General features: G+C 38.7%; 3 protein-coding genes across 3 annotated transcripts; 1 reads left to right on the top strand and 2 right to left on the bottom strand.

Annotated features, from left to right (window-relative positions):
* The first annotated feature begins 124 nt into the window (after window positions 1-124).
* On the top strand, window positions 125-3,216 carry LOC119993517 (probable glycosyltransferase At5g03795). Its single transcript, XM_038840677.1, has 5 exons — window positions 125-414; window positions 648-1,525; window positions 1,624-1,754; window positions 2,112-2,460; window positions 2,563-3,216. The coding sequence occupies exons 2-5, from the start codon at window positions 725-727 to the stop codon at window positions 3,214-3,216; spliced, it is 1,935 nt and encodes a 644-aa protein (XP_038696605.1). The 5' UTR covers window positions 125-414; window positions 648-724.
* A 3,407-nt stretch (window positions 3,217-6,623) lies between these two features.
* Window positions 6,624-8,156, bottom strand: LOC119993690 (GATA transcription factor 12-like). Its single transcript, XM_038840902.1, has 2 exons — window positions 7,791-8,156; window positions 6,624-7,567 (listed from the first exon to the last, which is right to left on the bottom strand). The coding sequence occupies exons 1-2, from the start codon at window positions 8,097-8,099 to the stop codon at window positions 6,806-6,808; spliced, it is 1,071 nt and encodes a 356-aa protein (XP_038696830.1). The 5' UTR covers window positions 8,100-8,156; the 3' UTR covers window positions 6,624-6,805.
* A 3,841-nt stretch (window positions 8,157-11,997) lies between these two features.
* On the bottom strand, window positions 11,998-12,754 carry LOC119992603 (lachrymatory-factor synthase). Its single transcript, XM_038839379.1, has one exon. The coding sequence runs from the start codon at window positions 12,579-12,581 to the stop codon at window positions 12,093-12,095; it is 489 nt and encodes a 162-aa protein (XP_038695307.1). The 5' UTR covers window positions 12,582-12,754; the 3' UTR covers window positions 11,998-12,092.
* Window positions 12,755-12,981: the final 227 nt, after the last annotated feature.

Genomic DNA, 12,981 nt, shown 5'->3' with positions numbered 1-12,981 from the left:
AGTGGTGGAAAAGATTGTCGAAGTGGGCGACACATCCATATATAAATAATCCTCCAAAGCATTCTGTTTCTGGTATATCATGTGACGGATATTCCAAATTTCAATCCCTCTCTCTTTTTCCGAGAACTTGATTATGATTATTTTCTTCCCTATTTTCCGGGAACCAGAATTTTCTGTCAAATCTAAACTGGCCCACCAAGAGGAAAGTCTCGCTACAAAACAATTTTCTGCTGAGATTTTTCTTCCTGGAGTGAATCTCGTTTGTGCAATACTCTGATGCTGCGGAAGTGCGAATCTCGTTCGGTAGAAGTCATAAACTTGATGGGTATTCCAGAGTCGCCGTCTTCTTTACTTTCTTCAAGCAAATTTGTGCTTGTCGGTCAGCATTTTCTCTGCTTCTGCACCGTCATCAATGTAAGTCTTCTGTCCCTTCACGTTGATTCATTTGTTGATTGTTATGTCGTACGAGAGACAAAAAAACTTCAGAAAAATCATGTTTGGTGAGGGTGGATCTGATGCGAAGCGATTGTTGTTTAAGGAAAGTTTGTTGAATAATGAATGCTACGATGTTAAATCGCATCTTTGTATCCCTGCTTCGCTGTGAAATTTCTATGACAGCAAAACCTGTCTTTCTGGAAATTATTCAGGGCTTCATTGATGTCTAATCCACTGAATGATTCGGGGGTTTCTCTGATTTGGATCATAAATTCTTCAAATATACCACATGGATCAAGAATTTCGACTTCTGGGTTCCTCAGGAACCAGGAGGCTACTGTTAATAATAGGAACTATACTTGCCTTAGTTGTGGTAGTTCAGTATTTTGAATTCCCTTATGGCATAGATGTATCATCTCTCTTTTCCGTTGGCAATGTTCGTGGCTTCTCATCAAGTTCTGAAGAACTAGGTAACAAGACTATCGACAATGTTGTCGAGGCCTCGAACACAAAGAAAGAAGCTACTCAAGGAGGTCAACTGCAAGAAAGTAAGCTAGATTATGCATCAAAAAGCAATAAAAACTTGAATAGCTCCTTTGTGTACAATGTTAGCGCAGTCCCGCAAGAGGATATAGAAGCTGAGAAAAACAAAACCTTGGGCATTGCAGCTAAAGATGACAATTCTTCCATAGGCAGTTTTGGGGTAGATGTTACTTCGACATTAGGGGGAAATGGAAGCTTGAACATTGGTCTAACTGATGTCCCTCCGATTGCATCACCGGCAAGGGATTCATCATCTGACAAAGGATTTACATCAGACACTATTTTAGGGAGTGCCGTGATTCCAAGAAGCTCGGACACATTGTCTGTGGGCAAAGATGCAGCAGACAAGCTCAACATGGGTGAAAAGCCCGAGTTATTTCTAAGCAACTATTCAACGTCTGGCAAGGTCTCTTCGATGACGGGAGTTCCTCTTGGACAGGAAAATAAGCCTAAGACTCTAAAAGGGGCAGGGCCACCATCTATAGTGTTCCCCATTTCTGAAATGAACCATATGTTGTTGCAGAGTCACGCTTCGTCCAAGTCAGTGGTATGTGGAAATTCTAAATCCAGTCTATAAGAGTAGGATTAATGTCGATTCTGAAGTTTTTTTTTAAACTTCTTTTTTAATTCCTATTGCATTTGTAGACATCACAATGGCCTTCAAAAGTTGACAAGGAAATCCTATCCGCAAGATCGCAGATTGAGAACGCACCACACAAAAAGAAAAGTGATGGAATTTATGCACCTGTTTATAGGAATGCTACCATGTTTAAAAGGTATTAAGTCTTTTATTTTAGAATGCAAGTGCAGTAGAGGTATTAACAGTTGAAAAAACATTGCAGTGGAATTCAACTGAAAAATGAATTCTGTGTTGGAGTAGACTGATTTGCTTATGAGCTGGAATGATTATGGGTTTTTCAAAACTGGAAGAAATCTTGTAAAGTTAGACTGGTTTGTGTTGGTTTTATGACATTACTCTGAAACTAATGCAAGGGACCTTTGTGCCATCGCTTCCGTTAAAGTTTCAATTTTGGTAGTTTGAAGATTTGCCACATTTTAGCATTCTTCCATGTGAAATGCTGTCCATACGTGAGATCTTTTATGATGATAGCCTTCATCTTTTCATATCGCAGAAGTTATGAATTGATGGAGAAGATGCTCAAAGTTTACATTTATGGTGATGGAGAGAAACCCATCTTCCACGATCCAATACTCAAGGGAATATACGCTTCTGAGGGATGGTTCATGATGTTAATGGAGGCAAACAAAAGATTTGTTACTAAAGAAACTGAAAAGGCTCATCTGTTCTACTTTCCATTTAGCTCAAGGAAACTAGAGTTGACACTCTATAACCGTAAGTCATATCGTCGCGACAAGCTTATTGAGTATATGAAAGTCTATGTGGACATGATTGCTGCTAAATACCCTTTCTGGAATAGAACGGGTGGAGCAGATCACTTTCTTGCCGCTTGCCACGATTGGGTATGTTTTCCCTCCAAGTATCTCTAACTACCTTCCTTTTCCTACGTAATTATTGAAGTTGTTTTGTGAATCATATCTAATGAATCTCCACCATTGTCTCAGGCACCGGCTGAAACAAGGGGACAATTACTGAATTGCATCAGAGTTCTCTGCAACTCTGATATTGAAGTTGGCTTCCGCATAGGCCAGGACGTTTCTCTTCCTGAAACGTACGTACGATGGGCTCAGAATCCTCTCAATCATCTAGGAGGAAACCCTCCATCCCAGAGGCCTATACTTGCTTTCTTCGCAGGGAACTTACACGGCTATGTCAGGCCGATTCTGTTGGAGTACTGGAAGAACGACACCGACATGAAAATATTCGGTCCAATGCCTCATGTCAAGGGCAACACAAACTACATTGAGCACATGAAGACCAGTAAGTACTGCATATGTGCTAGAGGTTATGAAGTCAATAGTCCTAGAGTCGTGGAGGCTATATTCTATGATTGTGTTCCGGTTATAATATCGGACAACTACGTCCCTCCTCTTTTCGAGGTCTTGAACTGGGAATCCTTTGCGGTTTTTGTATTGGAGAAGGATATCCCGAATCTGAAGAACGTACTACTCTCTATATCAGAAGAGATGTACCTGGAGATGCATAAGAGAGTCAAAAAGGTACAAAAACACTTTCTATGGCATGTTGAGCCTGTCAAGTATGATTTGTTTCACATGATTCTTCATTCAGTATGGTATAACAGAGTTTTCCGGATATGAATTGAATACCGTATAATCAACAAAGAAGATTCATCACTTCCCCTTCACTTTTCTTCTTCTTCTTCTTCTTTTGATCTATGAACATTATATTGTAGAGATATGTACAGGCGCTATATGATTATATCATAGCAGTTACTAGTTAGTGTTTTGGCTGTTACTTCTCATATGTCGTGCACTTACAACTCAACTACTTCATTGGTTTACATTGCAAGCTTGTGTTTCTGCTTTTGGGTTTTTTTTTCCTTCTATTTAGGTGGTTCACATTGCCTGCCATTGAAGCAAATCTCTAAAGATAGTTGTTAAGCAAATTGATGTTATGCTAACATCATGAGATTCTCTTCCACTATTTACATGATGATTTTCTTGAATGAGGTATTTGATGAACGGAAAAGGAAATCTTTATTGGTTCTACCTCTTTTTTTTTTCTTTTATAAAGATAACAAAAATGATACCCTTCCCAGCAAATTTGGTCCCAGTCTTCCCAGTGCCGAGCTGGCAGGTTGACATGGAAAAAAAAAAATTACAGTAAAAATAGGCTTATACAAATGGACTAAGTTGTACGGCCCAACAAATTACAGTAAAACCTGACCTTTTTTTTTTTTTTTCCCCTCTTCATTTTATCGGGTAATCTTGTTATTTCTTTTTTGTAATTTTAAGAAAGAAACGTCATGTTAATGGCTTGCTACTTTCCTCCCAACTGTTTGAAACAAAGGATTATTCTGTCATTGGAATTCTGATCTGTTTGAAACAAATGATGCAATTGTTTTCATTTACAGAAAACTTCATGGATGTTTAGGTTACTCGACCTTCTCTTCTTAAACCTTGTTGTTTTCCAATTACTGCCTTAGTCATCCTAGTTCTTGCGCATTTTAATTATGCTATCCTGTTAAGAATACGAAATTGTCTCACATTGGCTAGGTGAAAGCTAAGTGTGTAGTTTATAAGTTTAAGTCCAAGTTCTCTCAAATATAGAGGATCATTTTAAGAACAAAATTGTTCGGTTATTAGTTCCAAAATGAACAATATCTCTACTAATAGATTGGGTCAAACTTCTCTCTCATCTCTCTCGTTCTACTTCTCACCCCTCTCAATTTCTTCAACTTATCACAATATATCGGAGCATCGTCTCGATCCAAAAATGAACTTCACCCATTTGGGGCACCTATTGTTGGGTCTTCGGATGTCCTTATGAATAGATCGACCACTCACTAGGTGATGGTACCACATTGATTCTAACCTGTATAATCCACTTGTTTGGACTTCAATAATCGAGCCCACAAGTACGAGGGGAGTGTTAGAATGCAAAAGGTATCACATCGGTTAGGTGAGAACTAACTACGTGATTATAAGTTTAAGTTTAACTCCTCTCAAACGTAAAGGGTCCTTTACGGATAAAACCATGCGGACCATATATAGACTCAAAGTGGACAATACCTCTACAAGTGAATTGAGTCAAATCTTTCTCTATCCATCTCCCTTGTTCTACTTCTCAGTACCCCTCTCAATTTCTTCAAATTATCACATATACCTCTAGAGTGGACATGGAGAAAGGAGCTGGTTCGTATATGAAGGCCTAAAGATCTGAAGCAGTAATGCTTACTATTTTTTTTTTTTTTATCAATGGGGTTGTTATAACCTAAGGGCAGATTAATATTTTAGAAACTGAACTTTTCTTAATGCTTGTAATAGTAGCAATAACAAAGATTCTCTTTGATTTTCTCTTTGAACCTGCCATATGGATGTTTGACTTTATTGATCTTCTTATGAGGGAGAGGCAAGCAAGTGTGCTTCCAAAACAGGTGAAGATCCGCAGTTATTTTTTTATTTTTTGTGAGGATTTGATCGAAATTTGAAGCATTAGAGTCTTACCTTCTTCATTAGGGGGAGCTTTAGCCTTAATAGTCCAGATGATTAAAGTAAGCAATAGGCAACGTGAAGAGCACGTGGTGAGAAAGTGGGGAGGTTGCCGTTGATCAACTTGCTTGCGCCCTCATTCTCTCCCTTTTTTTTTTTGAAAATTGCCTCGTTCACAGAGCTTTTGTCTTCATGAAAACATTGCAATTGTCAATTGCATGTGCCTCCCTCTCTCTCTATCTAAATCTTCTCAGCATCTGATCTGCTTTCCATGATCACAAGTGCATGCCGTTGATCTTTCATGCTATATATATATACACACACACACACACGACGAGAAAATGTTGTTTGGCTTGCACTGGTTACCATGTTAGGGAAAATGAGGATATATATATATATAGTTGATAGTTTATCATAGAACAGGTGCTGCCAAGTCTTCGTGATCAGCACAACTGGAGAGTGGAGACAGGTCCTTTACAAATGAACATGATTATGTCCTCCCATGCATGGAAGCCCATCTATATTTATAGTATTTATTCGACAATTAACCAATAAATAGTACATGTCTATGGATTAGTGTTGCCTAGGATCGTGCATATGCTTAGCTTATTGTTTACTATTATATATGTTATATATAACCAAATGAAATTTATTACATTTTGTTTTGTCATAGCTAGTCCTCAATTGGTGCAACTTGTGCAACAACTATAAGCAGATACTAGTATATAAGTCTATATAACAATGGATTTGGCCTTCTTTTCTTATCTAACATTCTCTTTGATATGACCAACTCCAACCCCACCACCCTCTCACTGAAGTTCATGTATATATATGTGTGTGTGTATACATATATAGATATTAAAAGGTTATTTCCACGATAGAATAAATAATCAGTCATATTCTAAAAGTACTGACGTAACTAAAGCTAGCCATGCACCTCCCCTCCATGACAGGGCCATGTGATTTCTTGATGACCTTCAAGTTATTAATAATAATAATTACTGCTGCCATTAGTTTTGTAAAATTAAAGACTTGTTCCTGTCTAATTAGCTGCACTTCTGTCACAAGCAATATTAGTTTAATTAGTTTAGGGATATGAGATTGCAATTCTCGAAGTATACATTTCTCATATAATGATTTGAGAGGTTTGTCATATCATACTATTATAATACTTTTTGCATTTTCTCTATTAGATTTATTCTCCACCATTGAATGAGAATTACAAACTTGGAGGTCAATGGTTTGTTGTCTAAAAACTACCACGTCGATAGATATTGGACTAATAGTCCAACATATAATGGTGTTCCACTCCCTTAACTTACAACAATAGGTTTCCAAGTAAACCTTAGAGGCCGGCTGGGCCGGGCCTCCCTTACCTAATCTAGGAGGGACTAATTCGTGAGAGCTCCAGAACGGACAAACTATTGTGTGTAGATGTGAGACCAATTTATAATATGTTGCATTTACATTCAAAGAAACCTTGTATGATCATGTAATCGATCAATAATTGAATATGAACTAATTGAAATTCAATCTCATGCAATAAGGAAAATTTTAATTAACAAAAATAGGGTTTCTAGTAGTTTTCGTCAGAAAATTGAAAAAAAAAAAACATTTCTACGAAATTCAATGAAAGAAGTTAGAAAAGAAAAAACGCACCCTAACAAAATAGTAGGAAGAAAAAAAAACTTTTTTTTATGGTCCCACTGAATAATCTCTGCTACTCTAGAAACCACTAGATCATCTGCCGGTAACCAGGCCCCACATGTTGGTGAATCAAGTAATCTTCATCGTTGGATACATCGTACATCATGTTCTGATGGTGATGGAGAAACTGATGCCGTTGATGCTGCTGGGTCCTCATCATCTCCTTTTGACGCCTTAGCTCAATCACCTTACGGTGCGAATTCGAGTGTTTGGTTAGCACAAAAGTCGGGCTCGCAGCGGGTCGGTACTCCGGCACAAGTCGGCCCGACTTGTACCTCACGCCACAAGCATTGCATAGAGTTTTCGGACCCATCGGCCCAGTACGCCACTGCGGCGTCTTATCCGTAGCACAGTGAAGGCATTTCCGTCCATCTCCGATACCACCGACTTCGCCAGAATCCTTCTTCTTCGGTGTTATCGCCTTTACGGTTTTGTTGCCGGAGGTTGGGTGCGGAGCTGGGAAGAGAAGTTCAGGCGACGACTCGGACGACGAGCTCGTCGGAGAGAGGACAAGGAGGCGGGACGCCCAATTACATGGGGCAGCCCGGGACCGCTTGCTACGGGCCTTGGCTGGTACCGACATTTCCGGATCGAATATCGCACCGCCGTTGTTAGAATCGCTACTCACGATTAGTTGTCCGTCAGGTTCGAGTTGGAATGGTCGGGTCGTGAATGCTTCATTGGGTCGGGTATCCATGCCTGATATGAGCTGAAGCTTTTGCTGGTCCTCGCTGGAGAATGACTCCTCCACGAAATTCGACAGCCATTCGAGCTCAGCTAAATCGTCGTACTGTCAATAATTGCGATAAGGAATTAATGGCAAAATCAATTTGAATTCTAAATAATGCAAGTTACTTTCTAGCATGTCTATCGTCACGCACAGAGTCTCTGACCTTTTTGTTTGGTAGCCAAGAAAATTATGTAAAGAAAGGAAAAGAAAATTCGGAATCCAGTTTCTGTTTTAATAACATTTTCTCCAAGAAATTGAAAAGAAATGATATCAGAAGCTCTACCGGCACGCAAAGGTCGCCAGAGAATTGACCGTTAAAGCTGGGCTCGCAGCCTGAAAACGAGGAGGAATTGCAGGAATCAACGACAGTGAGAGTGGAGGAGTCGGTTGAGTTGGTTGTGACGGTGTCAAAGGCAGAAGTGGTGGCTCCGTCTGGTGCAACGGGATCATCATGATCATTGGAAAAGTCCAAAAGGTCCTCCACAATGAAGTGCTCACCACCACCATTGCTAGTCTTAGAATCAAGAGAATGGTGCTTCTCGGGCGTGAATTGCGAGCAATAGCTTCCATGAAAGAATTCTGGAGTTTCCATTATTTACTTGGCAAAGAATTTTAGTGTGTTAAGGTAGAGAGTATAGTAAGGAGAGAGAGAGAGGGGGGGGGGGTGGGGGGGGAGAGTTGTGAGAGAAGGTAGTTTTTGTGGAGAGAAGTGAGAGAGAGATGGGGTTATTTGCGTTTGAAGTGGAGAGGGGGACAGCTAAAATGAAGGATTTTGACTAAAGTGAAAAATATTGGGAATAAAGAAAATTAAAAATAAAGAGGTTTTGATTGGGTTAAACCGTTGAAGGCAAATCTAATGTCAAGTTACTTTTGAGCCCTTTTTCTTTTGAAGCCCTACATTTGGTTCATAAAGAGGTTAGTTTAATCAAAGATTGTATTTTGCTTAGTTTTAATTGGTTGTGGATGGTCACAATTAGTGTATTGGCTAATTCTAAGTTTAGATATTAAAAAATAGTGTAACCCAATCAAGTGACATATAAGTAAAGATTCATCTCCTCTCACACAACATATGTGTTTTTAAGTCTAAAAACTAGTGGTGACAATAGAGGCGAATATCTTCTAATGTGTTTGAGTTAGGATATTTCTAATATGATATCAGAGCTATTTGGACGTGTCATCTATCTGTCCACTTGTTGGGTCTAACACCACAATTGCAGGGGAGTGTCAAGAATAATATCTCGCATCGATTTGGCATAACCCAATCGAATAACTTATATGTAACAAAAATACTCATAAAGATCCCAATAATAATCATCCCAGAAGCATCCCACCAGTGTGTTACATGTATTCATTGGGTGTGGTTTTCAATGGGTCCCTTGTTATGATGTCAACATACCCAATGAATGCATGTCACACACTGCTAAGATGCTTTTGGGATGATTATTACTGGGATCCCAAGCATTGTTGTATATGCGAAGGTCAGACTCCTCTCACACACGCAGTGCATTGATTAGGTAGAAGGTCTAAAAGGTAATCTCATATGAAAAATATTAACTGATTTTGAGTAATATTACGTTGATCAACCATGAAACTAATGAAAAATCCACAAGGGAGGGTAAAACGTGCTTAGTTCAGCCTCCCCCTTGTGAACCGATCAAAACAGTTGAAAGCTCCAAATCAGCTGTGCTTACATCTCTATCTAAACGACACCGTTTGATCAAGACACTAAACTCAATTATAAGTTAATGGCCCCACAAAATTCTTAAGGAGCTAAATCAAGCGCACGTGGAGTTGATGATGACGGTGGTGATCAAGTGATCATCCAGTTGTACAACAATTATCCTACACGCATACCGTACACAATCATTCCATATTGCTTAGAATAGCAGGTTTAGTAATAAAGCGGCCCGTGTAGTAATACTTTAAAGATAAATGGATAAATAGATAATTAAGAAAGTAATTAAGCAGAGATTAAAGATGAATAGGTGTCCAAATTCAACCCCAAAGGAATCGATCTAGCAGGATTGTCGCTGAGAGTTGTGCATTAGCGTTAAGTTTACAGCTGATTCTTCTGCTTTTCATTTCCTAGGGAGTCGCCCTTCGTACATATATATATTTTTTTCTCCCTATGATATTATCCATTTTTAAATTATGGTTTAAAATAGTACCCATTTTTCTGTTAATTCGTTTACCATACTCAAATCCATCACTTGTAAACATCACGGTAATGATAGGGATCACAACAACTGACATTTCAATTATCTCGGCTACTTGAGTTATATGCACAGGATTTCATGTGCATCATGTACGTGTGACATATGGAGCCCACAAATTCACTTGAATCCTGAACGTCCAACTCAGCAGTTGTGATGATTGAGATACCAAAGTGTTGGGATCTTTATCATTTTTGTTCATGTTATTACCTTGCCACGTCGGATTGTGAACGACTATGTTGTTGCGCACATTGGACATGGTGACTATTCCCTCGGTAATCACATTTGTTTGGATCAGAAGAGTAATTAGTGGTATCAATATACCACGTCATATGTTAATGTGGTGCACAATAATCAATTGGATGGTATTGTTAATTCACAAGCAGTTTGATGCATTTTTAATTTTTAAATTTGAATTGTAAACTACCCATCTCCATTTTTAACTACTCACGCATTGTCAACAATCACTCGTTAATTGGTAATATCATATTAGCTCTAGTACACCACATCAGTATTTTTATGAGGACCATTGAATAATATGGGGCAATTACGGCTTGGATAACATGTAAGGAGGGGGTTTTGCACTTACATATAAACTACTCGATAGCACTATGTCTAACTGATGTGGTATTATTGTGTCTTAACAAATTATGCTATATATGCGCACTTAAAGTGCACATCTAAACCACCCGGTAGCACTATGTCGACGGAACATATAGTTTCTATTAAAAAAAAGTGCAAACTTAAAAATATATGTTTTCACTATTGATTTGGAATATGTGGGATACAAAGTAATGGACTCATTTGTCATTTAACACATCTACTCCTCTATCTATATATATGTGTGTATGTATATATTACTCTCTTTTTTTGTTACTTTACCGTTTGAAATAAAAGAAAACGTTAAAAAAGATAAGGTATTAGGTACCGGGGTCCGGGGTCCGGGGTCGTTGCTTGCCTTGGAGGTTTTCATTTATTTTTCCCTTAAATCATGATTATTGAAGTATTTCTGTATTTGTAGCCTGTAGGGGTCAGTTTGCACGTGACGGAGTTGGAGAGTGGTGTCAGCGACCCATGTGAGTGCTTCGCTCGTGTCAAAAACCATAACTGGCGGTGGTCAAAATTGCCACGTGGCAAGAATCCACGGCGCCTTTGCCTTACTTTGGGTTGATGCTTCAACCAAACGACGGTTACGATGGTCTTCTTGATGGATCGCGGGGGTACCGATGCAATATTGCACCTGCCTTTAACCAGTTCATGTTTATAGTCGTCCGATCATTTAAAGTAGATCTGATGGCTGTGAACATGTTAATAGTTTAATTGATTTTTATTTATTTTGATACTTCTAAAAATCTATGTAAGCGCCCCTTGTTTCAAGAGAGGCGGACGGGTTAGTTACATTTCATTTGATGGTCAGAGGTGAGTTGGAAGCTAAGTAGTAGTAATTCTAAAGATTCGAAAGATTCTCCAAGAGAAAAGTAGAGATGTCTCCTAAATTACTTGTAATATGTGAAAATATCGACTTAATTTCATAGTCATTCGGGTCATAAGCCAAATGAAAGAGCGGCTGGAAGACCTAGGACGTAGAAGATCATAACATGAGTGATTCGACATTTTTGGATTCCTATGTATCAACTCATGCGGTACTTCATTATACCTTGTTACATATAAATTCAACGTGCATATGCATTAACAAAGATGTCATAAGTTTTCGGCTTTTTTTAACGTAGATTTTGAAAATCCATAGCTTATTGTTTTTGATATACTAGTCATGTCGGCTGTTGTCCTACGTAGTACCTTTCATTGTTGCGGAACAAATACTAACTGGACCAGGCCCAATGAATTGCTAAGCCCGTTAAGCCGAGCCCATCAGGGGAAAGGAAATCAGGAAACCGGATTTACATGCGTCATATGAGCAATGACGTATCCGAGTCTTCGGGCCTCTGGGCAAACTTCAAATAAGTGGTCTTCTTAAAAACAAAAATTAAATGTCATACATTATTTAAATATGAAATTTTATAATATGTTTTGATACACAAAATCATATCACTAATTATGTTGATATAATCAAAAATTTTCTATCAAATCATTTTTAATAGACAATTTAATTTACTCATTTAATATTTTTGATGACTACGTATTATATTACTAATAATGTAGTATTTTTTAAAAATATGGGGTCCTGAACGAACGCCCATCTCACCAATCCTCGGGAACGCCCTCATATGTGTCATTGTCTTGATGACTTATGGAATAAATATAAAGAGTTTTAGGCAATTTAGGGGAAGGAGACCAATAATTTATTCTATTATGTCCATTAGAATAAAGCCACTTGTAAGAACCAAACAAAGAACAACAAGCCAAGCCGTTCTTCAAGCATCAGATGCAGACAATAAAGTCTGCTCCATTCGTTTAGCCATGAAATTAAGACAGAAATCCAAATAAGAAGCCAAACCTTCCTCCTCCATCCCTTCAACCGGATCTGCAACAAAAGACATCTCAATCTTGCTCCCTTCTTCGACTGGCAGAACTTTCATGGTGGCCCTGTATAACTTGAACCCCATGTTATTCTCAGTTACCTCGTAACTTAGACACCGTTCGATCCGATCAATCATCACCAACTTCTCTTTCACCCATTTGACTTCCGATTCATTGCTGCCGTCTGATTTGGATGCGCAGTACCTGACAAGGTCAGGCTTTCCTATGACTCCCTCTACTTGTGTACAAGTATCAAGGTTCGGAAACCATTGGTGGATGTTGCAGAAATCCTCCAAGAAAGGCCATATTTGGTCTGCTGTTGGGCCTTTCAGCTCCACACCCACCTTTCCTTTCCACCTGGTACTCTGTGCCTGGTCTTCCATTAGAGAGAGAGAGAGGACTGGCTCTGGTGTAAAACCTAGGAGGTATTTATGGATTTGGCATTTTATATGGTAAGTTAGTGCAAAATTAAAGGTTGGTGAGTTAATTTCTTTGCTTTTATGGAATGATGCGTTTGCCAAGAGAGTGCAAAGTTGACTGATATGAATATGTGGTTCCAGTTGTCTCAATGATATGCACACAGTTCTCCGAGAGAAAAGAATTGTCCATTGTACCCTTCACCCAAAGTGCCGTCACGTAGGGCGGCAAAACTCTGTTTGATCTGGATAATAGAATTTTTTCGACCCGGATTAAACCATTTTTGGACATAAATTATATGTCCGAAATTTGAGTCCAAACACAAAATTTTTGTCAGGTTTAAAATCAGGTTCGGCTCCAAACACA

Source organism: Tripterygium wilfordii, chromosome 23 (assembly GCF_013401445.1).
Source record: "Tripterygium wilfordii isolate XIE 37 chromosome 23, ASM1340144v1, whole genome shotgun sequence".
In the NCBI taxonomy this organism is placed as follows: Eukaryota; Viridiplantae; Streptophyta; class Magnoliopsida; order Celastrales; family Celastraceae; genus Tripterygium; species Tripterygium wilfordii.
Note: the sequence above shows the minus strand (reverse complement) of the source record. Positions and strands in the feature narration are given on the sequence as shown.